The sequence below is a fragment of the Epinephelus lanceolatus genome, chromosome 7, assembly GCF_041903045.1.
Source record: "Epinephelus lanceolatus isolate andai-2023 chromosome 7, ASM4190304v1, whole genome shotgun sequence".
Taxonomy (NCBI): domain Eukaryota; kingdom Metazoa; phylum Chordata; class Actinopteri; order Perciformes; family Serranidae; genus Epinephelus; species Epinephelus lanceolatus.
The window spans coordinates 41,646,784-41,671,003 of record NC_135740.1 but is presented as its reverse complement, the minus strand read 5'-3'; the positions used below and the strand labels follow the sequence as shown (position 1 = coordinate 41,671,003).

General features: G+C 41.7%; 1 protein-coding gene across 1 annotated transcript in view; it reads right to left on the bottom strand.

Moving 5' to 3' along the window:
* The window catches only part of pcgf3 (polycomb group ring finger 3), a 98,365-nt gene that overhangs the window by 39,804 nt on the left and 34,341 nt on the right, over nucleotides 1-24,220 (bottom strand). The window contains exons 2-3 of the mRNA XM_033632576.2: nucleotides 15,360-15,469; nucleotides 2,635-2,752 (exon numbers count right to left, since the gene is read on the bottom strand). Of these exons, the coding sequence (XP_033488467.1) occupies nucleotides 2,635-2,752; nucleotides 15,360-15,374 (133 nt within the window). The 5' untranslated portion in view covers nucleotides 15,375-15,469. The remainder of the gene's footprint in view (nucleotides 1-2,634; nucleotides 2,753-15,359; nucleotides 15,470-24,220) is intronic.

The window sequence follows — 24,220 nt, the reverse complement described above, 5'->3', positions numbered from 1 at the left end:
CCCTAAACCTTGTTTCGCAAAAGCAACTCAGATGGTCGACAGCTGCATTTTATGACACGTTTTCTACATCTTTTGAGCCTAGATACTGTTTATGCACAATTACCCAAACTGGATGGTTTAATGTAAATCTGATGGAAAGCTGAGTCATGTTGAACTCTTATCTAAATGTTGAGCTCTGTGTGAAATCACTCGTCCAGTCCTGTGTGTGTTTCAACTAACAAACAAGGAGAGAATCAACCCTAAACATCTAAATAAAGTCATCTATACTTATATCACATCACACTTCAACCACAGTGATGCCTTTGAAAAGCTTGTCGCTGCTTCAGATCAGCCTCTGCTAGTATGAAGCAAAAATCAGGGGTATTTTTTTTAGAATGTGTTGTTTTCGGGGGGGTTTTGGTGTAAAACTTTACATTTTCTTCTTTTGTCTCTGTCGTGTCTTTCATATTTATTTCCCCTTTTTCTTTTCTTCATCTGTGAAGCACTTTGTAACTTCTGCTTTGGAAAGTGCTGCATAAATAAACTAAATTACGATGACAGGACACTGTGACACCCCTCCCACTGTCTGGCAGGATGACTTGGCCAACCTCGGGTGTTTCCCAAAGTCATGGAAGGATCCTTAAATGGCTGAATTTCAAGGATGGCGCGTCATCAAATCTTTTTTCAGCTGTTGTCTTTACTCCACTCTGAAAAGGGATTAGGGTGTGAATGTGTCTGTGTGTGTGTGTGTGTCGGGGGCTTCACCTGACCTCACCTGTGAACAGCACCTTTTGCATATTCAGTGAAAAGGATTACCTCTTCTACTGCCAACTCTTTATCCCAAACAACAGGACATGCATGATTAGATGGACATTTAACTGTTCAAATCAGTGGAGCAGATTAAAGTGTTAATGCTCCATACATTCCTAACACTTCACTGAATCACCTCAACTGACCTTAAAAAATCACCACAACGGGTGAGGGTTTTTTTCTTAAGTATAAGCCAGACAAATTTTATCCCTGAAGGTCACGTGACTTTGAAAATCCTGCTTACATTTGTTCAAATTGTACAACAACATTAGAGAATGCCAAAATGATCACAGTTCCCTGAAACCTCCTCAGTCTGCTGAGAGTTAATGACGCACACCTGGAGGCACTCATTAGCTTGTTACAATGTGTGTTCAATGAACATTAGGAAGAACTCGTCCTACCAAGGAAGGTCCTTGACTTTGAGAAACACCACTCGTCAGGCAATCAGCCGACAGGTGACGGTCGTTTGCTTGATTCAGCTCACCTGGGCCTTCCAGGCTATTAAAGCTGCCCCAGCTGCATTGTTGTCTTTTGGTTTTGCACCTTCAACACTCTCTGCTGATCTACACACTCTTTTGTTCATTTGAGTTTCTCTCAGTTTAAAACAATCCAGTTCGTTTTCAGCTGATCTTTTGTGTGCACAGACTGCTTGTCACATTCACTGAGCCACTTTGTGACGGATAAACACGACGACTTTGAACGAGTCGCAACAGTTTAACAGGCTTAAATTACTTTCTTCCTTATCAAAGTGCACTATCACAGTGGCCGCTGAGTCAACTTGCCAGACTCATTAAAACACCTTTAATGGTTGATGATGTTCACACTCCAAATGACGCTATCTAAAAGCTTCACAAACAAAAGAAAACAGGTCCATGTGGGTCTGTGAGGTCTTTCCGTCTTAGTTTTTGAACTGAAGCAGAGTCAGTATTTGATTTAAATCTCTCTGTCTTTGAAGAAGGTTGGATTTCTGTATTTGCTGAAAATAAACAAAATGATGCACTTGACTAAGAACAATGGTTTTGCATGATAAAAACTTTTATAATCAGACTTTGTATCCTGTTGAGGACTGTGCAACAGATTCCACTAAATTAATCAGGTCCGAAGACACAAACTGAGAAGTTATTTAAGGATGTAATGAAAGGAGGGCACTTATCATATATTGTTATCATGGGCAATCACTTAACTTTCCTTTTAAAGTGTATTTTTAAGAGAATTTTCGCTTCAATGAAGCAGCGTTTTTTGGGTTTGAGTGAGTGGCGTGATACCGAATGGTCTGACCAGAAAGTACAAAGACTGTAACTGAAGACACAAACAGACTTTATTATCCTACTTTACTGAAAATACGCCACTAACGATACGATGTGTCATTATTTCATGTGAGTCTGTGTGTGTTCAGGTTTAAGTCACTGGGTTTAAAACTTTAAAAATAATATTTGTATAAACTATGAGAGTGGTTTGTTTTATGGGTGAGACTGCTGACAGAGCAGCAGCCACCTCAGGGACTTTATATCTGGTGGTGTGACAGACACAGAGTCTGAAGGCAGTGCTGTAAATCAAAATGCAGCTACAAGCTGAGCCGCACAGATCACAGAGGCATCGCTCTACCTCCGGGATTCTTCCCACCGGGGATAAATCCTGAAGGTAACAACTCCAGAGCTGAGAAAGCCCCTTGGAGACAAACACAGCCGATGTGTCAGATAAACAAGAGACATAAAAGAGAACGTGATGAGAGAAAAAGAGCTGATGACAAGAAGGAAAAACAGGAGCAAAAGTGACAGAAGAGCAACAAAGCAAGAATATGTGAAATCACAAAGACAGACAGGAAGTGTGTGAGGAGGGACCTACAGGTGTGTAAGCACTCGGTGACAGTGGTGGCGTCAATCAGGTAGCCATCACACAGACGACATGTGATGTGGGCGTTGATGTGACACAGCTTTATCTTCCTCGTCAGCATGTCGGGGTTCTGCAGAGGAGAGACGAGAATTAGGGATTAAAACTTCAAGCAAAAGTCAAACTTCACCGCAGCTGCTAAAGAGTGGTATTCATCTCAGGTCATCTTCAATCACTGTGAGCACACAGTGAACTTTTGACATCACTTTCACCGGGAACAAACATTTTAAAATATTGATTTGTGCTGTTACAAACACTTTCCTTCACATTTCATTGTAAAACTACAACATGAAAACACAATTTACTCATTAAAACTGGAACATATTCAGTCTGAGAACATTTAACCTCTTCCACTCCGCCAGGACACCGACAGTACTGGTTTTCAGAGGCTGTAGCAGGGTGGGCGAAAATACTGGTGTCATATGAGACTAGAAAACTACAGAATCCATTAGTACCATCCATGTCGCGCTGGCTTGTCAGGGAGTGACTTAAATAGCACTCCAATGTTAAGCTAAATTTTTTAAAGGGAAAAAATAAAAGCACTACGTCGGAACAACAGCGTGAGTTGATTGTTTTTTTCCTTCAACAACGCACACACGTGGTTATGTTCAGCCAACAAAAGCACATGGTTAGGTTTAAGGAAGAAGAACAGGATATGACTTTATGATCTTACAAGAAGCAAACACCAACCTCCAAAGTGAAAGTCAGTGAAAAGTCGGTGGTTGTTGCCGTTTAACCATAACAGGTACTAGTTGCGCATCATGCGACATGAAAGGACAGCTTTTATCGTTGGTGTCTGACACCTGAAGTCACTGACCAGGCGTCGCTAATCAACGACTTCAGAGTGAGACCAGATTGCGGATTAATCTTCAGGTTCCCAGCTTTCTGTTGATGTATACTACTTCTATGTGACATACAGTACAGGCCAAAAGTTTGGACACACCTTCTCATTCAATGAGTTTTCTTTATTTTCATGACTATTTACATTGTAGATTCTCACTGAAGGCATCAAAACTATGAATGAACACATGTGGAGTTATGTACTTAACAAAAAAAGGTGAAATAACTGAAAACATGTTTTATATTCTAGTTTCTTCAAAATAGCCACCCTTTGCTCTGATTACTGCTTTGCACACTCTTGGCATTCTCTCCATGAGCTTCAAGAGGTAGTCACCTGAAATGGTTTCCACTTCACAGGTGTGCCTTATCAGGGTTAATTAGTGGAATTTCTTGCTTTATCAATGGGGTGGGGACCATCAGTTGTGTTGTGCAGAAGTCAGGTTAATACACAGCCGACAGCCCTATTGGACAACTGTTAAAATTCATATTATGGCAAGAACCAATCAACTAACTAAAGAAAAACGAGTGGCCATCATTACTTTAAGAAATGAAGGTCAGTCAGTCCGGAAAATTGCAAAAACTTTAAATGTGTCCCCAAGTGGAGTCGCAAAAACCATCAAGCGCTACAACGAAACTGGCACACATGAGGACCGACCCAGGAAAGGAAGACCAAGAGTCACCTCTGCTTCTGAGGATAAGTTCATCCGAGTCACCAGCCTCAGAAATCGCAAGTTAACAGCAGCTCAGATCAGAGACCAGATGAATCCCACACAGAGTTCTAGCAGCAGACCCATCTCTAGAACAACTGTTAAGAGGAGACTGCGCAAATCAGGCCTTCATGGTCAAATAGCTGCTAGGAAACCACTGCTAAGGAGAGGCAACAAGCAGAAGAGATTTGTTTGGGCCAAGAAACACAAGGAATGGACATTAGACCAGTGGAAATCTGTGCTTTGGTCTGATGAGTCCAAATTTGAGATCTTTGGTTCCAACCGCCGTGTCTTTGTGAGACGCAGAAAAGGTGAACGGATGGATTCCACATGCCTGGTTCCCACTGTGAAGCATGGAGGAGGAGGTGTGATGGTGTGGGGGTGTTTTGCTGGTGACACTGTTGGGGATTTATTCAAAATTGAAGGCACACTGAACCAGCATGGCTACCACAGCATCCTGCAGCGACATGCCATCCCATCCGGTTTGCGTTTAGTTGGACCATCATTTATTTTTCAACAGGACAATGACCCCAAACACACCTCCAGGCTGTGTAAGGGCTATTTGACCAAGAAGGAGAGTGATGGAGTGCTGCAGCAGATGACCTGGCCTCCAGTCACCGGACATGAACCCAATCGAGATGGTTTGGGGTGAGCTGGACCGCAGAGTGAAGGCAAAGGGGCCAACAAGTGCTAAACACCTCTGGGAACTCCTTCAAGACTGTTGGAAAACCATTTCAGGTGACTACCTCTTGAAGCTCATGGAGAGAATGCCAAGAGTGTGCAAAGCAGTAATCAGAGCAAAGGGTGGCTATTTTGAAGAAACTAGAATATAAAACATGTTTTCAGTTATTTCACCTTTTTTTGTTAAGTACATAACTCCACATGTGTTCATTCATAGTTTTGATGCCTTCAGTGAGAATCTACAATGTAAATAGTCATGAAAATAAAGAAAACGCATTGAATGAGAAGGTGTGTCCAAACTTTTGGCCTGTATTGTACACTGATCTGCTATCTGCCCCTAAAGCTCCCTGCCACCACTAAAAAAAGACAAAAATGGGGCTGTGGCAAGGATGAGGTGGAAGAGGTTAACCAACCACATGCAACTACAACAAAACTGCTATAAAACTCTGATACTTTTTTGTGTCCTTTCAATCGTCATTTTACAGGGAAGATCTGAAGGGTCACAGGTTCAGTCCGTCTTACGTACTGTCCTGCAGATACAAAGGTGATTCGTTCACCAAAAGGTTTAAGGTTCAATCCCTGCAGCCACTTCCTGCTCACTGACTGTGTGTTGCCCTACAGTTATAGCTAAAGGGCTAATGTGTAAGTTGCATAACATCACAGAAGCCCAAATAAAGGAAGTTGTGTCTCTGACAACACAGAGTGGGAAAGAGAGCAGATTGCAGCATGTGGGCAGAAACGATACAAAAGAATCCCTCGTGGTTTTAAATGTTATCTGATTTTAATTCAGCATAAATAAAAACACAGGAAAATCTTTATTATTATGTTCTTCTTTTGTTCTGTTCAAGAAACAAGCACACATAATGTGACTGATGATCCAGCCAACTGCAGGTAATTAGCACCTGCAATTTAAGAACTATAGTTTCAGCCCAACCCAAAGCCTGTGTATGTAAGAGGAGCAGCAGTGGGGATTTAAACTTAGGGATGCAAACATGCTGATACATGAAGTCAGCAGGGTTGCAACAGTATGAGATTTTCCCCAGCACAATAACCTCCTCCAGAAACAACTTCATGCTATCACAGTACTAAATAAAATTATACCTGAAACCATATTGTTAATGGAAGTTTGTGTTAAAAGTCTCCTCTTAGAAAATAACTTAAAGAGGAAATTCAACATCCACTTTTTTTTGTTTTCAATCTAAAAAAATAAGCAAATATCAGAGGATGATATCCATCAGCTTTTAGATCATAGTATACCTTGAAACTAGTGTATCGCTGCAACCCTAGAAGTCAGTCAGCTCCTACAGGATGTCGCGATCCTGATAATTAACTCAAATTCAACCCTGTGAATTCTGTGCGACCTTGTAATTTTGTCCAATCATCGCAGTTTCTCCAGTTTCTACACTCCCATCCTTGTTCCTGGTTGTGAAGATGCAAACCTGTGCAACACAAACATCTCACATTTACCAACAAAAACTGCGTAAGACTTTCACCTGACGTTCTGAACAAAAGCAAGGGTCAACTGTTTTGCAACACAAATGAAAGTCATCAACAGACAAACGCTATTGTGAATTGTTTGTAACGTGATGTTGAATGTTTGTCTTTTGTGTGGACCCCTGGAAGAATAGCTGTTGCTGTGGTAACAACTAATGGGGGATCCTAAATAAACAAAAACTTTTGTATCAGAAAAACACCCTCGGAGAACGGCTGAAACTCATCAACAGACAAGACAAATCACCTTAACAGAGACTGCGTTCAGATCTGTTGCACATGCTGAAAGAATCAAGACTCACAACACCACTACACCACTGACAACTGACTGACACACCTCACATTATCCTTTTGTTGCACATTCAGTTCATCCTTTGTGATTATTTAAATAAATTTAGTATCTTTTTTTGTAACCTTTAAACCGTGTGCTTCCTCCTTTTTTGATGCGGCCTTTGAGCCAGATCGTGTCAAACTGGGGGCTCGTCGTCGTCGGCTCGTGCTAAATTTGTAGTTGATATTTACTGAACTCTGCATTTTTCTTGGTGTGTTTGCTGCACACTCGAGTGTTAATTACCCTCTGCCCTTGCTGGGTGTAAAAAAGGGGGGGGGTTAATGGAAGTGGCCATGGCTTCAGGGAAAAAGGTAGAGTTTTTTTTCCCCTGTTTGTACTACTATTTTTGTAGTTTAAAGCTCTGATTGGCAATTAGGTCGCTGTTTTTTTTTTTTTTTGAGGAAGTGCATGGTTTAATATTTTAATAATTAATTTATCAGTAATTATAAGAAAAAATGAAATTACAGCCTCTTGGTTGGGCAGCTCTGCACCCCAGTCAAGTTTCTCTCAGTTTATATCCATGGGGAAAAAAAAAAAAAAAAGGATGTTTGCTTTACACACATCTTCCCCCCGACAGCACAGAAGATCTATGTAATTTCAAGGTGGACACCCACGATTAGTGTCGCCAGTTCAGTATCTGACCAAATGTCTCCTCTTCTGTTCCTGAGATATGACGTTGAGTAATGGACCGAAAAGTGTTTTTACAGGTTATTATGATGTCACAGTGAAGCTGACCTTTGACCTTTTTTGAATATGAAATGTCATCAACTTGATCATTTTATCCTGTTACACATCTGTGTGAAATTTTGTCGTAACTACGTATAACTTTATGTATGAAGTTATGGCCAGAAACAGGTTTTGTGAGGTCACAGTGACCTTGACCTTTGACATTCGACCACCAAATTTGAATCAGCTCATTCTTGAGTCCAAGTGGACATTTGTATCATATTTGAGGAAATTCCCTATTCTTGAGATATCGCGTTCATGAGAATGAGATGAATACAAAGTCATAGTGACCTTGACCTTTGACCACCAAATTCTAATCAGTTCATCCCCTGACCTGTTTATTTATTAGGCCCATTTCCACTGAAGAAGTTCCTGGTACTATTTGGGGGGCAGGAACTTTACAGGAACGTCCTCTCGCTCGGCCCTCTCAACCACCGTGTCTCCACTGAGAGGGCGGAGTAGGAGGAAGGTTCCTGTAAAGTTACCGGGCTCTGGATGTGATGTAATCGTTGTGCGACCATTTTAAAATGCCAGCTGCACCTGGACCTCTTCGTCGGTCCATTTGTTGTACAATTTGTTTTCCATTTCTTGCTTTTTTACTTACAACTGCTTTTAAAAATGCAACTACTCATCTCCTGAGTTTAAAAATGCCAGCTATTTTGTCGCTTTCTGTTGACATCACATCCCTCCTTGAGTATATCCAATCAGCACCAAGTAATCCCCAAGCCCCACCTAGGAGTTTTTCGGAGCCGTTCTGAGTACCTACCCCGAGGCAGGGACTTGTTTAGCCCCTGTAAAAGTTCTGGAACTCTGTCCTTCGAGGGTGGTTCCTGCGGTGGAGACACGCACCAACGGCCGTGGCCCCGTAAAATTACCCCTAAGTTCCTGCAGTGGAAACGGGCCTACTGTGCTCTGTTTCTTTAACGCAGCAGGTAGGCTACCTGATGGGCGGAGTGACTGTCCATGTTGGGAGCACCTGGGCTCGATGCTCTCAGTCTATAAATACCCCGTCACTCTGGCTGCAGCGCTCTCTTCCCTCAAAGCATTGCTTGTTACTTTCACACCTCCAACACCCCACACTACACGCAGCACTCACGCAGACACACACCTTCACCACTGATTCTACTGAAACACATCTCACCCTTACTTTATTTAGTTGTTTTGTTTCCTGTTTTTAAAATATTTTTGCCTTTAGACTGCGTCTCCCTCTTTTTAGATATAGATTTACAGATATTGCGTTCACAAGCATGGGACGAACGATAAAACATAATGCTTCCTGCCATGGCTATTGCCAGAGCAAAGACATCAAAAACCAACTAATTCTGCACTTTTCACTCACTTTCCTGCAATTTCATTACAAAAAAATACCTACAAACACAACAACAGGGGTCGCAATTTTTTTAGAAAAGCTGCCGTGACATTTTAGGTCAAAACAATTCCCCTAATAAAGCAAAATCCTGGAGGGGCTGGTCAGTGATTCATAAGCAAGGTCTGTCTTTTAGTGACAAATCACTAAATCACTTTCTGGTAGACATAAACAAAACAGGAAATCCATGCACAAAGACACATTATTGTTTTCCAAAAAGATAATATAACCTGTAGTACCAATACTATTCCTCCATATACCTGGAAGAAATGTCTTCTTCCTCTTCTTTATTTCATCGGACGACGCAGTTTAGCATAGTTCCAACACAGAGTATGAGAGTCCTGTATTGCCCAAAGAGTTTATAGCTATTGCTGATTTTTAACTCTCGTCCCTTGCTGGGCTTTGAGTTGGAAAGATGAGACCATTTCAGCACTAACACCACTGAATAAAAGCCAGAGCCAGTGCAGCACAGCCTGTTATACAGCCCTAATCACAACAAGGAACAATATGTTGGATATTACTGCAGCATTTTATGTCAGCGTGTTCTGTGTGCCTGCGCCTCACTGTTGTCTATGCTTTGTCTTATTGTACCCAAGGAGCTAGTTATCATCTCTGCTCTCCTGCCAACCACAGTCACTGTACCTCCTGTGTTAGGTGACTTTCTGAAGGCAACTTTTAAGGGTTTATTGCAGCACTGGTGGCCTGTTTGATATCGCTGTTACAGTGAACCCTTACCTGCGAGTGTCTCTCTGAGTACAGTAGAAGCACCACAGTGTTTTAACACTTCACAATATCTCTACAGAGATTAGAGACGTGGCTATCCAAGCATTGTGTGGCAGTGTTGGCAGTGAAGAAGCCGGTTACATACAGACAGAGATCAGCTGTGCTACAGTAAGTCTTCAGTTAAACATGTAGCTGCAGGGTCGACTTCAGACCAGAAGGGCTGACAGGCGGCGACACGGAGCTCAGCTGGTGATTCATACTTTAGAAAGATGTAAATGAGAAGGATGTTGAAAGCAGTGATTTGTTCTGCGTGTTGAGTAACTGAGTGACTAACTGTGGTTTCACTCTGTAAGTAACATCATCGACAAGTCACTGGGAGTCCTCTCTGTTCTCACAGAAGCTGAGCAAACAGGGACACGCTGATGTATAAGCGGTCATCTGGCCGGTCAGCTCAGAAATATTCATCAATGGATGCCCACAATAGGAATGGTTTCAGTGTGTCCTCATTTCAGTTATTGTTTTACTAATGACACACTCACTGATTAACATTAGTGCCCAGACCTGGCCTAAAAAACAGTGACCCCGGTTTCCTGTGATGTTTTCAAACTCAACACTACAAATGGATTCTCAGATGCCTCACAATTCTCTTACAAGATTACATCTTGATGCAGAAAGTCAATAACTGGACATTTAAAACCAAATTCTCACCATTATGATCGTCCGCAACAATTTTGTACGACCTGGCTGAGCGTTCCTCACAGTTGAACCAATCAGTGGGTGAAACATTAACAGATGTAAACCTGTGCGTCGAATTTTCTTCCATTATCTTTTATTAATACCATAAGTTAGAACATAAACATATCGGTTTATTTTAATTATGGATCATTAAAAATATGTTTTAAAAGTAGCAAGTAGTCACTCTGAGAGTTGTTAAGACAAAAAGATTTTGATCTATCGAGATGCATCTATAGTTATACTCGCATCGTAGTCCTCAGAATTGCAATCAAATTATCATATGTGCGGAGAGATTCCCACACCTACTCAAAACCAGTAACTTCATCTTGAATCCAATGGGTAATGTCCCCCTCAATTATTAAAATCCCAGTTTTACAGTTGAAGTTTGACGGACTCGCTTCAACATCAGTCAACAGTGTCCTCTGCTCAGGTTTTGTAATCCAGGTGAACTTTAAAGTGATAAAAGTGCAGATACACCCATGTATTTCACATGCAGTCATTACCATGTGCTCACAGCTTTAAGAGGAACTGGAATTACTGCCCTGTGGTTGTACGTCTCCACGCATTAGTCAAGTTTTCTTACAGTTTACATCCATGTCTGTGAAAACATGGATGCTTCACACACATCTTGTCACTAGTAGCACAGAAGATCTATACAATCAGCACAGTTTCAAGATGAGTGTCATCACTTCAGTATCTAATGGCCAGAAAATTGTTTTATGCAGAATATTATTGTCACAATGAAGTTGACCTTTGACCTTTTCGATACAAAATGTCTTCACTTCATTATTTTATCCTATCAGACATTTGTGTGAAGGTTTGTCATTATTAGCGTATACATTTTTGAGGTCACACTGAACTTGACCGTCAACCTTCAACCGCAAAATTCTATTTTGTTCTTCAGTCCAAGTGAATGTTTGTGTCAAATTTATAGAAATTCCCTTGAGGTGTTCTTTAGAGATTGCATTCACGAGAATGAGACAGATGCAAGGTCACACTGACCTTGACCTCTGACCACCAAAATCCAATCAGTTCAGTGTTGACTCCAAGTGAACTTTTGTGCCAAATTGAAGCAACTCCCTCAAGGTATTCTAGAGATATCACATTCACAAGACTGAGACAGATGAGGTCACACAGACCTGGACCTTTGACCACCAAAATCTTATCAGTTCATCATTGAGTCCAAGGGAACGTTTGAGCCAAATTTGAAGAAATTCACTCAAGCTGTTCTTGAAATATCCCGTTCACAAGAATGGGATGTACGTCTGAACAGATGGACAACCTGTCAACCTGTTGAAAAATATAGCCTGGGTTTTGCCTCTCAGGCTACATACACTCTGCTCTCAGTGTCTGACGCAGCATGACGCAGACACTGGTTAAAAACTCAAGCCCTCATTCATGTTTTTCAGGATTTACAGCTGATGTGTAATCATAAAGGTGCGGACACACCAAACCGACATCAAAGAACTAGCGGCGATGAAAGCCAACTGTTGCGTCGTCTACGTCGCCTCACGTCGCCCTGTGTCAGTTGAATTTGAACACACCACACGGACTACATCCGATGGCCAAGTAGCACGTACGTTCTGCGCCTCCGTGAGAGAGAGCGGAGTGAGAGAGTGGTACATCCTGTCAGCCGAGGGGTTTCCTATCTGTGCAGCCGAGCACCGCAGCAACCGCAAACGCCGCAAACGCCAAAGTGCCGACAGTGCGGGACACACCGCAAAAACTAGGGTGACAGACGCTCACTGACAGCCCAACTTTGGTCGACAGCTGACCGTCGGCTTGGTGTGTCAGGGCCTTTAAAATCTAGAACTGAAGATCAATCAAAGCGACAGAAGAACTCTTTCTCCTTCTTCACGCACCATTTTTAACTCATGTTACTGTGGCCTGTTGTTGAAGATGCTTTATCTCCTTTTAATAAACGTAACAACACACACTCCTCCATCACTAAGCTGTCAGCTAACATAAAGCAATAACAATAAAAGTACAGACATATTACTACTTCAAGTTTTTAACAAAAGAACTGCACTAAAAACTTAAAAATGAAAGGTAGAAAAACAAGAGCAACCACTACAAGCTTCTCCTTTGTGATGAAACATCAGATCATTTTTTAATTATATTTGAATTAAATACAAGATATCGACAACATATCATATTCTATCCCCACTGTTCTCAGGTCAGTGAGTGAAATAAATGATCACAGAGTTAGAAAAGCCTTAAAATGTCATATCAATGGATGTTTGGTAAATGTTAGTTTATTATGACTCTGGCACTCTTTAGAGAAATTGCTGCTGACGTGTTAACTGACAGACTTTTTAATGAGGTGGCTCCTACAGAGAGTTTCTGTCCATCAGCTATCAGGAGTAACTTTAAAAATAACAAGACATTCAAAGAGAATGTGTGAGCTGCGTTTTTAACACAACTTTTCTTTTGATGAACCTCGACAGCCCTCTGGTATCGGCGCGAGCACAGAGGAGAGACGCCCCGAGGAGACCGCTCAGCTGTCTGCCTCCACTCACGCTCTCAGTCATATTTGCATTAAAGATACCTTTATGTCAGCCCATATATTAATCATATTTGATGTTTTTACCCTACCTACTCTGAACATAACTGCTTCTGCCTCCACCATCCGTCAAATCAAATCCACTACCAACAGTTTGTGTTCAGCGTACCAGGCAGCTGCAGCGGCTCAGCGACCAGCCTGCTTTAACGAGGAGATAAAATGTACAACTGCTACTATAGTGCTGCTCCAGGTTTTTTCTTGTCTAGTAAAGACACAGTAACTGAGTGACCAGCTGTGCTGATTAAACAACAGGCAGACAGCTACAGCACAAAATCATCAGATGTGAAATAACAGCCAGCTAACAGTCAGATAATGGCTGGTTGTGGCTGCTGAGTGAGACACAGAGACAGCTGACGTCCGTCATTTAGAGGCTGCGGGCTGTTCTGAGTCCTCAGACTGCTGAAACTCTGACAGACTCAACTCTGGGCTCTCAGACAGATGTGACAAAAGATAAAAGATAAAAAGAGAAACAGAGATGTTATAATCAGACAAGCGGCTCCATTGTCCAGATTTTAAGAATTAAAAAACTTTGATGGTGCAGTTTACCATCTCATGACTTTATAAAACGACTTCATAACCGCAGTATGTCAGAAAAATATAACCGAGTTATTTGTTTCAGGCATTTTTTTGAGCAGTAATCACAAATATTCCCAGTTCTCGTTCATAATTGGGGAGATTTGCTCTTTTTTTTATCTCTTAAGATAATAAATTGAATATCTTTGGGGTTTTTTCTGACAGATATATTTTTTGGCATTTTGTTTTTCATCACATCAAGACAAAAACAAATGTATCCCCCCCAGTCACCCTCATCTAACCGCTGTCAATCATCTTCACTCAAAGTTACCCAAATATAATAATTAATATTCATTTTCCGTAACTGCCTATCCTGTTGGTAGTCGGAGGGGGGCTGGAGTCTATCCCAGCTGACACTGGGGGACACTGTGGACAGGTCACCAGACTATCACAGGGCTGACACATAGAGACAGACAACCATTCACCAATTTAGGGTCACCAATTAACCTGCATGTCTTTGGACTGTGGGAGGAAGCTGGAGTACCCGCAGAAAACCCATGCTGACAAGGGAAGAACATGCAAACTCTCCCCCACCCTGGGTTGAAACAGTTTGCTGTGAGGCAACAATGCTAACCACTGCCCCACCGTGCCGCCCTAGTGCATCAACATTTGGGATGCTGAAGTTTACCCCTACTTCTCCTAACAGCCAAGCCTGACAGTAAGCACAAATAAGAAACGTAACGCAGTACTGACCCATGTTGATTAAAGCTGTCTACAAATGACATCTAACTTTGGTTCCCAAGACTAAAGTAAATCCACAGTGATAGTGTTTTTGTGTCCATCACTCGCGCACCTCATGGCACAGACACGCCTCTATTTGGTTAGATGAATCAATCCACACTGATCCCCCGTTTTTTAGGTCTGGTGTGGTATGTGTATTCAGTGAAGCATGATCTGCATAGGCAGCTGCTTAATCACACACACAACTTGCTGTATGTATGTTCTCAACTTATCAACTGAATGTACATTGACTGATCAGCTCCCAGTCTCTGTGTGAGCTTGTTTCACTCCAGGCATATTTCCCTCACTCGCTACAGCAGGCGGGGAAATAAAAGCAATAAATCAACACATATAATACTGTTGATTTCTTCCCATGGAGCCGACATTAAAACTATTTTGGTTCAGTAGGTTTCTGCTGTCAGTCAGCCTGGTGAAGGCAGGTTAGCTCTGTCCACACAGCTCCCCAGGGACTGCTGCTGACAGACAGCTGAGACATATATGGAAGAGAGCGTCAATGTGGACTGGATGACAGGACGCTCACATCTCGCTGCCCAGTAAGAAAACACAACAGGAGTTCTCAGGGAATTTCACACTGTTACACTGCCTCGCTGTTCAGTATAAATGTACAATTGTGGAATGGGGGTAGAGTTGTCTCACCTTTATGCTGGCATCAGTGTTAGTAACAGTGCAGTTTGTTTTAAGGGAAAGCTGGCAGGACGGGATCATGGGCGACACAGGTGTGACATTACGATGAGCTGTTATGCGTGCCACCCACTGCAGAAGACTTAAAAAGTAGCTGTTAGCAGCTAACTCAATGAAGAAAAACAGCAGACGAAAATGTCCACAAATTGGGAAAACAATGAGGTCCAGGAGCTCCTTACCCTCCACAAGATCAGCAGCCATATAACAGGGACTGTAAATGATTGTTATTGCGATGTTATGCCACTGTTATTGTTTATAAAGCCCTGCTGATGGGTATGTTAAATGTCACACTAGAGGCCCATACGGCTGTGTTACATGTCAAGCCTGTCATGCCTCTTATGCTTCCAGGACGCCTGCATGCTGTCTACAATCCCCCACTGAAGCGATATGATGCCACCGTGTTTGGTTCTGTGTGAAAATGCAAAGGTGTCATAAAGAAGGAACTTTGTAGCAACCCTATAGCACGATCTCTGTGTCAATGGGCTGAAGAGACACAAGGAAACCAGATGGTATGTTTCTTACCCCTAATACCGCCATGCGTCGACTGTGGGTGGTGCAGCGGCCACGTCTCTTCCTGCGGTTGTGCGGCCGTCAGTGTTAGCTCCTCATCATGAAGAGCCTCTCATCGGAGCCTGAGACAGAGAAGAAAAGCAAGTGCCAAAGGTGTTAGGAGGATTTAATCTGAGATCTCATCGATGCTGTGACATTTAGAAAGTTGGACACTTAAATTGGAAACTTGGAAACTTTCTACCTATAACCAGTTCAGCTTTAAAGGAACAGTTGATCATTTCAGAAAACAGGCTCAAAATTTATTTGATTTAATCTTATTTAAAAGGGACCATGTACAGTTCAAAACATAAATGTTATCATGATGCACCGTACCAAACTGCAGCTTAGAGCTAATTCACAACTGTAGTCTCTTAAGGTGGATTTATACTTGTGCATCAGCTCTATGCAGAGCCTACACATGTGGCCTACATTGTTGTGAGCATTTATACTTGTGTGGTAGTGTGTCTGTGTCACTCTGCAGCTACACCTCCAAAACACTAGTCAGTGGTGGGGTTTCTGTGTAGTGCTGTAAATTGTAGTTGATTCAAAACACACATTAAACATGGCTTAAGAGAGACAATTTCAAACACAAGTACACAAATCAGCTTCACTATAACTCACAGCATTCACAGACAAACACTTGTCTTTATCTGGACACATTTTCCCCACAAATACAACGTGCTAATGTTTTTAGCACAAGCCTATGGCATTTTACATTGTATAAATTAGCCTAGCAGCAAGCAGACTTTCCCTCTACTCATATGAGGCCAGGGACAACAGCAACATTTAACAAAGGTAACGTTACAAAATTCGGCTTCAATACAACTCACAAGGTTCACTGACAAAACAACTGTCTAATACTAAACACGTTTTCCAAACAAATATAACATGCTAGCGTTATTAGCACAAGCGTATGGCATTTTACATTATATAAATTAGCCTAGCAGCTAGCGGACTTTTCCTCTTCTCATATGAAGCCAGGGACAACAGCAACATTTAACAAAGGTAAAGTTACAAAATTCGGCTCCATTACAGCTCACAAGGTTCACTGACAAAACAACTGTCTTATACTAAACACATTTTCCAAACAAATACAATATGCTAATGTTATTAGCACAAGCCTATGGCATTTTACATTGTATAAATTAGCCTAGCGACTAGTGGAGATTTCCTCTGCTCATATGAAGCCAGGATAAGTCACACACAGGACTTGCTATTTTTGTGGAGGCTTTATTGTTTTCACAATTTACTGTATTATTATCTGTGAAATTAAAGTCAATAAAAGCTTTGTTTGCACTGAGGGAAATGGTTTCAGCTCACAGAAATAGACAGGAGGTCTGCGTCGCCGCGACATGTAGTCACATTTCTGGGGAGGTGCACATCAGGCTACACGTAGGTTATGGCGTCGATTCGATGCAGAAGTATAAATCCTGCTTTAGCAGGTCAGAACAAAGACCCAGCCAGTAATACAATATAAAGTTGTACTCACACACAAATAAGAACACAAGACAAAAAGTACAATACAAAGCTACACACAACAATACATCCCAAGTGAATGTTTGTCATATTAAAAACAAGTCATAAAGTCCAGATTTGAAGGTCACTGCGTTCAGAGCTGAGCATCTTTTCACTGTATTTGCTTTGTTACTCAGAGTTAGATGAGACAAATCAATACCACTCTCATGTCTGTTTGTTCAATATGAAGCCTGCAGCAGCCAGTTAGCTTAGCTTAGCACAAAGACAAAACTGACCTGGCCCTGTACAAGCTCTACCAACCAGCACCTCATCCAGAGCTCATCAATTAACACGCTAATTTAGTTTGTTTGATCAGTACAAAAGCTGAAGAGTGAAGACGACAACGAGCTACTCCTTAAATCAAAGGCTCTTAATTTGGTGATGTTTTACTGAACAACCAAAGAAAAGAAAACTACCTTGAGAGAGTCAAACTGCAATGGAAACTCTAAGGAATAAATACTTCACTGTACCACCCACACCGTTTGATTGACGAGCCAAATACCACAGCTATGAATGTGTGCCAGGAGCGAACAAACGAAAAGGAGATGATCTCATGTACTACCACTTAAACACACCAGTTTAATACTGTCCAGTGTTCCTGAAAGTTGCGGTCATCCTCCACAGAGGGCAACTGATGTCCGTCCTCCAGCCGTGCAGCAGTGACTCGTCCTGCCATCACTTCGTGTGATTCATTGCTTAATTGTAGGAGTCCGACCACTCCAGTCACGATGGGAGAGGGAACGCCAGGCGAACACCCACCACTGTTTCATCCTCCTCCAAACACACATACATGGTTTAAAAAGAAAACAGCCTTTAAAGTCTCTGGTGACAACAGTAAGTCTGCCAGCCTGCCTCCGTCTGCTCATCAGACCGTGAAATTAGCCCGGTTAGTTGACAGAGATGAAATGTGGCGCGGGGCGGCTGAGGACACACACACACACTGTACCGCTGCCTATTAGAGAGCTGCCACGCACAGAGGAGCCTCACACAGATGTTATCGTCACATGACGCCCAGCGACTCCTCTGTGATGTAATGTTTTATATGTGCCTTGTTGGGGGTTGAGTAGAGTTCGTGTTCACACCGAGGAAACTCACGAGGGTTTCCTTTTTTTGTTTGGTTTGCTCAGACTGGTGTGAAAGCGTAAACCTGTCTGCGCTGACAACTTCAAACACCAGAATGTTGAGGGATGTGGGGATCAGAAATCAGACACTGACATTACAGATAAAGTTGACGTTTGATTTGAAATGCTTTGGAATCATCCTAGATCTGAATTTGTCGAAAAATAAATTGTTATAAAGGTGGCTGGTACTTCAAATTTAACCTAGCTAATTTTAGGCATATAAAAGCATTGCTTACAACAGAGGCATCCAACCTCTTTATGCATGCGATGACCTTCTCCCACATAACATACTGTTCCACAAGCTGGTCACAAGCGAGCATGACAACTCTGAAACCAATTAAATCCACTTACAAACAGACACTGGAAACGCTTCACCACTGCCACATGGTACAAAAGTACAGTTCGATAGTTTAAAACATTTTGCAGATGCTTGCCTCATCTTAAAGGTCCTGACACACCAAGCTGACAGTTGGCCGTTGGTCAGCGTTTGTTGCCCTAGTTGGTGCCGTGTGTCTTGCGCTGTTGCCCCTCGTTGACACCTTTTCTTTGGCTGATGTTTTGGGCGCACAAGATAGAAGTGAGGTAAGTAAACAAAGAGTTTAAGTAAGAGGAAGTGAGACCAAGACAAACTTGTTCCATAGGGTCAGATTGTTTTCCCTGAGCCATTGAGCTCTTTGGCAGAATTGTTTCCTGATGGTTTGTCACTGTTCCCTGGCGCATGATAAACATGCTCTGTTCTTTCAACATTGAATGGTGTTGTAAATTTGCTAGCTGGCTAACTACTGGCCAAGACTCGGTGCCGTCAGTTAAGCAAGCAGGGGGTCTTCGTCGCCACTAGTTCTTTGAAGTCAGTTTGGTGTGTCTGCACCTTTTATGAAACAGGCAATGAGGCAACACAACACTCCACAACATGCCATGGTCATTAATCTGCTGCTATACCAGCCTCCACTTGTCTGGTTTTAGACTTTCCACCAGATGTAGAGATTTGTTCCCATTCAGCCACAAGAGCATTAGTGAGGTCTAAATTGGGAGAATCATTTCTTTATGGAGCTGGTTTTGTGCCAAACACAAACTGCTTCACCAAAGCTGGAGTAACTACTGCCATCTACTTGATCAATGAATCAACAGGTTATTTTCTCAGTGATTCAAATAGCAGTTTGTCTATAAAATGGCAGCAAATACTTTTAAAAGCCCTGACTGAAAATTTCAGAGTCCATATTTTATTCAACCAACAGTCTAAAAACAGGAAGACATTCACTTTACTCTCATATATTACAAAGAAACACATAAAATCCTCACATTTCAGAAGCCGGAACCAGAAAATATTTGATTCCTTGGTTTAGATATTTTTAAGTAAAAATGCCAAGTAGTTGGCAGTTGACCGATCAGTTAGTCGACACATTGTTCCATCAAGATACCCCCTGAAACTAAACTAAAATTACCGCCAGCAATTGTATGCCTCCACCCACCAGTCAAGTTTCTCTTACAGTGTACATCCATGTCTGTGAAAACATGTATGTTTAACACACACCTCTCTGTTCGTGAGGTATCGTGTCCACAAGGATGAGACTAATGCAAGGTCACAATGACCTTGACCTTTGACTAACAAATTCTAATTGGTTAATTTGAATGAATGAATGAATGAATGAATGAATGAATGAATGAATGAAATTATTTCAGTACATTTCAATAATCAATGTAAGTGAAAGGGTGTAGGTAGAAGCTTAAGCTTATAATTTCAGAGTCGAAGTGAACGTTTTAGCAAAATCTGAAGAAATTCCCTTGAGGTGTTTATGAGAATTAGACTGATGTGAGGTCACAGTGACCTTGACCTTTGACCAACAAAAGCTAATCAGCTCATCATTGAGTCCAAGGGGACATCTGTGCCAAATTTGAAGAAATTCCTTCAAGGCGTCCATGAGATACCACGTTCACAAGACTGAGACGGATACAAGGTCACACTGTCCTCAATTTTTGACCAACAAAATCTAATCAGTTAATCATTGAGCCGAAGTGGTAATTTGTGCCAAATTTGAAAAAAATCCCAAAAGGTGTTGTTGAAATATCGCATTCACAAGAATGAGACAGACAAAGTCAGTGGCCTTGACCTTTGACCACCAAAATCTTATGAGTTCATCATTTAGTCCCAGCGGACGTTTGTGCCAAATCTGAAAAATTCCCTCAGGGCCATTATGAGGTATTGCGTTCATGGAAATGGGACTGATGGCTGGAAAACCCAAAAACATAATGCCTCCGGCTACGGCTGCCACTGGCGCAGAGGCATTAAAAAAGGACAGTGGTGTCCACATACTTTTGGACATGTAGCGCACTCCATGTGGATTTTGTTTGCAAGCTCTGGATCACAGTACAGCTCTACATAAGCCAAATATTCAAATGTGTTGACTCTGCGCTCTGGTTTCTTTGTTATTTGGACGTGGTCAAAATAAAATCCCATCAGACAGTCAGATGTCTGATGGGATGCAGATCTTTGCTGCAGAGGACAGAAACAAACAGAACAAACGTCTTTTCAAAAGCAGCGATGGTGGAATCAGTGATCTTGAACCACTGCTGGACAACTAGAGGGATAATACTGCAGGCAAAATGTATAATGCTAGAGGCAAAACTATCACAGATAAGACATTAAAGATGACAAACCAGCTCTGAGTTCAGCTCAGTGCAGACTGAGGCTGCTGCATTCAGGGTCACGTCAGGACACCAGCTCTGTGAACGCCAGCAAATTAGACAGACTGTCTGCATCCACTGCTTTATGCTTTCCCATCATATTGGAGACACTGTTATCTCTGTTAACAGATATTAACAATGTCCACATGCTTCTGGTCATGTAGTGTCTGTATTTGGACAACATCTAAACGAAATAACAGCAGACATTCAGACTGCAGATCTTTGCTACTGAAAGACGGTTGTTCAGTTTCTGCCAACTGCTGCAGCAGCAGCAGCAGCAGCAGCAGCAGCAATGATGGCTGTTGTAGTGATCCTGAACCACCGGAGGGATAACACTGGAGGCAAAAATATATTCAAAGGATAAAACATAAAAGATGACAAACCACCTCCGAGTTCAGCTCAGTTTAGTTCAGACTGAGGCTGCTGCATTCAGGGTCATTTCAGGACACCAGCTTTGTGAATGTCACAGAAATATATTAAATAGACAGCCTGCATCCACGGCAACACACAGCCTGCTCTCACCATCATACTTTAACACACTGTTATTTCAGTTAACAGTCAGATATTAGGGACATCCTGATAGTTGAGTGGTTAAGACGCGTTTAAGTATATCAGTTAACCACCTCTTATTTCCTGCCTGTCTCAACTGTCAGCACTTTAATGGAGACAAACACGGCACAATATAGCAGACATTAGGACAGCAGCCTGAACCAAAGTGTCTACGGGTATCTGCTCTTAAAACCTTATAGAGATATTTTTGAACCAAACTTGAGTGTGGTTTTTGGATAAATCATCTTTTTTTCTTATTCAAACATTGCAGGAAAGTTTAAAGGTGTATAAAGCCCCATTTCCACCAAACACTTTCAGTATGGTACCTTTTAGAACCAACAGTAACCCTTCAGACATGGTACCTAGACCCTCGGTTTGTTTAGTGCAGGCATGTCCAAAGTCTGGCCCCTGGACAAATTGTGGCCCGCAGACCAATTTTAATCGGCTTGACTTTCAAAATATACCATATATGGCCCTTTACACAATAATGGTTAATCGAGCAAGATCACTTCGCATTTTTACCCTTTACCTCGCAATGACAGGACTATCATACAGTTTGTAGACAGGCATCAAGTAGTAATAGTTCATTAAAAGATAAAATGGTTGCATTTGTCAGACTTTTTTTTGGCTTGTTTTTTTAAACCCATTTGATGCAAGAATCAGTTGGCCCCAAGGTATTTTCACGTTGTCTTATCTGGCCCTCATTCAAAAAAGTTTGGACTACCCTGGTTTAGAGTTTCCACCACAAATAGTACTCTTAAATGTGGCCAGGGTTGTTGTCACTCACTGCTCCGTCCAGCACTCACTGTATTTCCTCTCTTATCATCTGCACCTTGTTTATCGTCCACAGAACGAGGCTGCACGCCAACATTTTCAGAACAAAATAAAACAGGCTGCAGTGAGAGTCTCTCTCCATGGGATATTTAAAAATAGCAGCTTTGTGCATTTAGTCCTTCTCAGGCAAGCTCAGGGGTTTAGTGTTGCTGTAGCCCACAGGAATGACGTGTACATCATGTAAAGTGTAAGGATAGACCGATACATCGGCCGGCGGATATATCAGGCCGATATTTGAGGTTTTTTTACTTGTATCGGCATCGGCCTATACGCGCGTGGGTTCGCGGATTTATTTTTCCCTGGCATTTTTTTTCATTTGAAAGCATGTGGTTAAGTTGAACAAAGCTGTTGAATCCTACTGTGTACAGTAGTTGTTGTTTTATTTATGCTTCAGCTGAAATATTTGATTATTTTATAAAGACATTACTGGAAGATTTAAGAGCACTGAACTCTTTTTTTATTTGAATGTATAATAATAATAATAATAATAATAATAATAATAATAATAATAATAATAATAATCTACCTGTTCTACCTCAACTTTCCATCTTGTTGTAGTATTTTTTACTGTTCAATAAATGTTTCTTATTTTAAACTTGAGACCTGTAATATTTGTTATCATTGTGTCATTTTTTTTGATGTAAATTGAGGGAGCAAAAGCAGTATCAGCCCCAAATATCGGCTCAAGAAAATCGGCAGTCCATAATCGGTCATCGGCTAAGGGTGATGGAAAAAAATCGGTATCGGCATCGGCATCGGCCCTAAAAAATCCATATCGGTCTATCCCTAGTAAAGTGTACGTCATATAAAAACCAAAGTGATGGTCAAAGTTGTCACAGTGAAATTTAAGGTGTGTTGATGGATTCACGTCATCAACTCATGCACTGAGTAACATTACAAGTTAGTGCTCCACCTTAAAAGTCGCCGGCAGTCGGCCCAGTGAATGAAGTTATTTTTTCTCAGACTCCAGCTGCTGTGAGAGGCAGCAAAACATCCTTTCATTTTATAGTCACAGTTTACTAATAAAACTCTCCACAGTATGAACAGTGGTTACATGAGCCTCAAAACCAGACACAACTCAGCCCTGAGCAGAGTGACCGTCCTCTACTGACCAATCAGACTGCAGTGTTAACAGCTCCACCTTTTAGTACCAGATCTGTGTGCTAGGTACCCCAACAGAGGGGGGACCAAACATGGGGACGGTAAGGAACGGTTCTGCTGGTACCATCCACAACTTTTCACAGTGAAAACGGAAAAAGGCATACCGAACTGAACCGTACCGTACTGCTCGGTGGAAATGGGGCTAATGTGGTCTAGAGGCAGGTTTTATGGAGGAATAGGATAATCACAGTGAGTTAGGTTATCTACATTTTGTCAACAGCAGGGTTTCCCGTACATTATTTTTGGCAGCCTGCCACGATTAAAACATCTGCCACCACACGTACACTCTCATTCTTTGGAAAACACTACAACAGTACATCAAGTATGAAGCAAAAACACAGTGTTTAGTTTAGTGGAAGATTTAAAGATTTCTAGCGTCAGAAATAGGAGCTTTCACCCAGAAGAGCTTGATTCATTTTGACAAAAAGAAATGAAAAGTTGGATCAGTTAAATTAGATAAAAATGTTTGCGGCAATTAAGACCTCACAAATTTAAATTTACTTAAGACTATTTACCTGCAGATACTCTGTATTAAAGACAAACGTTACTGCTGTGAATCTGAGATCTTAAAATAAGAAAAGTCCACCTTATAGCTCGTGGAACATAAAACCACACAAACATTTGTTTCTTCATTTTCTCAGGGAGGAAAAGGCAATAACTTCTGTTGTCTCTCACATCCACCCGTGAATAATGTTCCTACATTTATGTGACTGCTCAGAAACCAGAAGCTTATTTACACTCTTTATTTGCTGCAATCACCGAGGGCCATACTGTACATTATTTCCACGAATCTATCATCAAGGGTCACATAAACACCAGCTGAGAAGAAGCAGGTTATACTTTAATACTGTGGCTGTCTGGCTGTTTATCTACTGCACCTGACACTGAGTCTATAAACATCACTGGCTGACAGTAAAGTTTTAAAAGGGTTGCGTGATTTGCAAGACAGATGTGAAATTAACCTTCATTGCT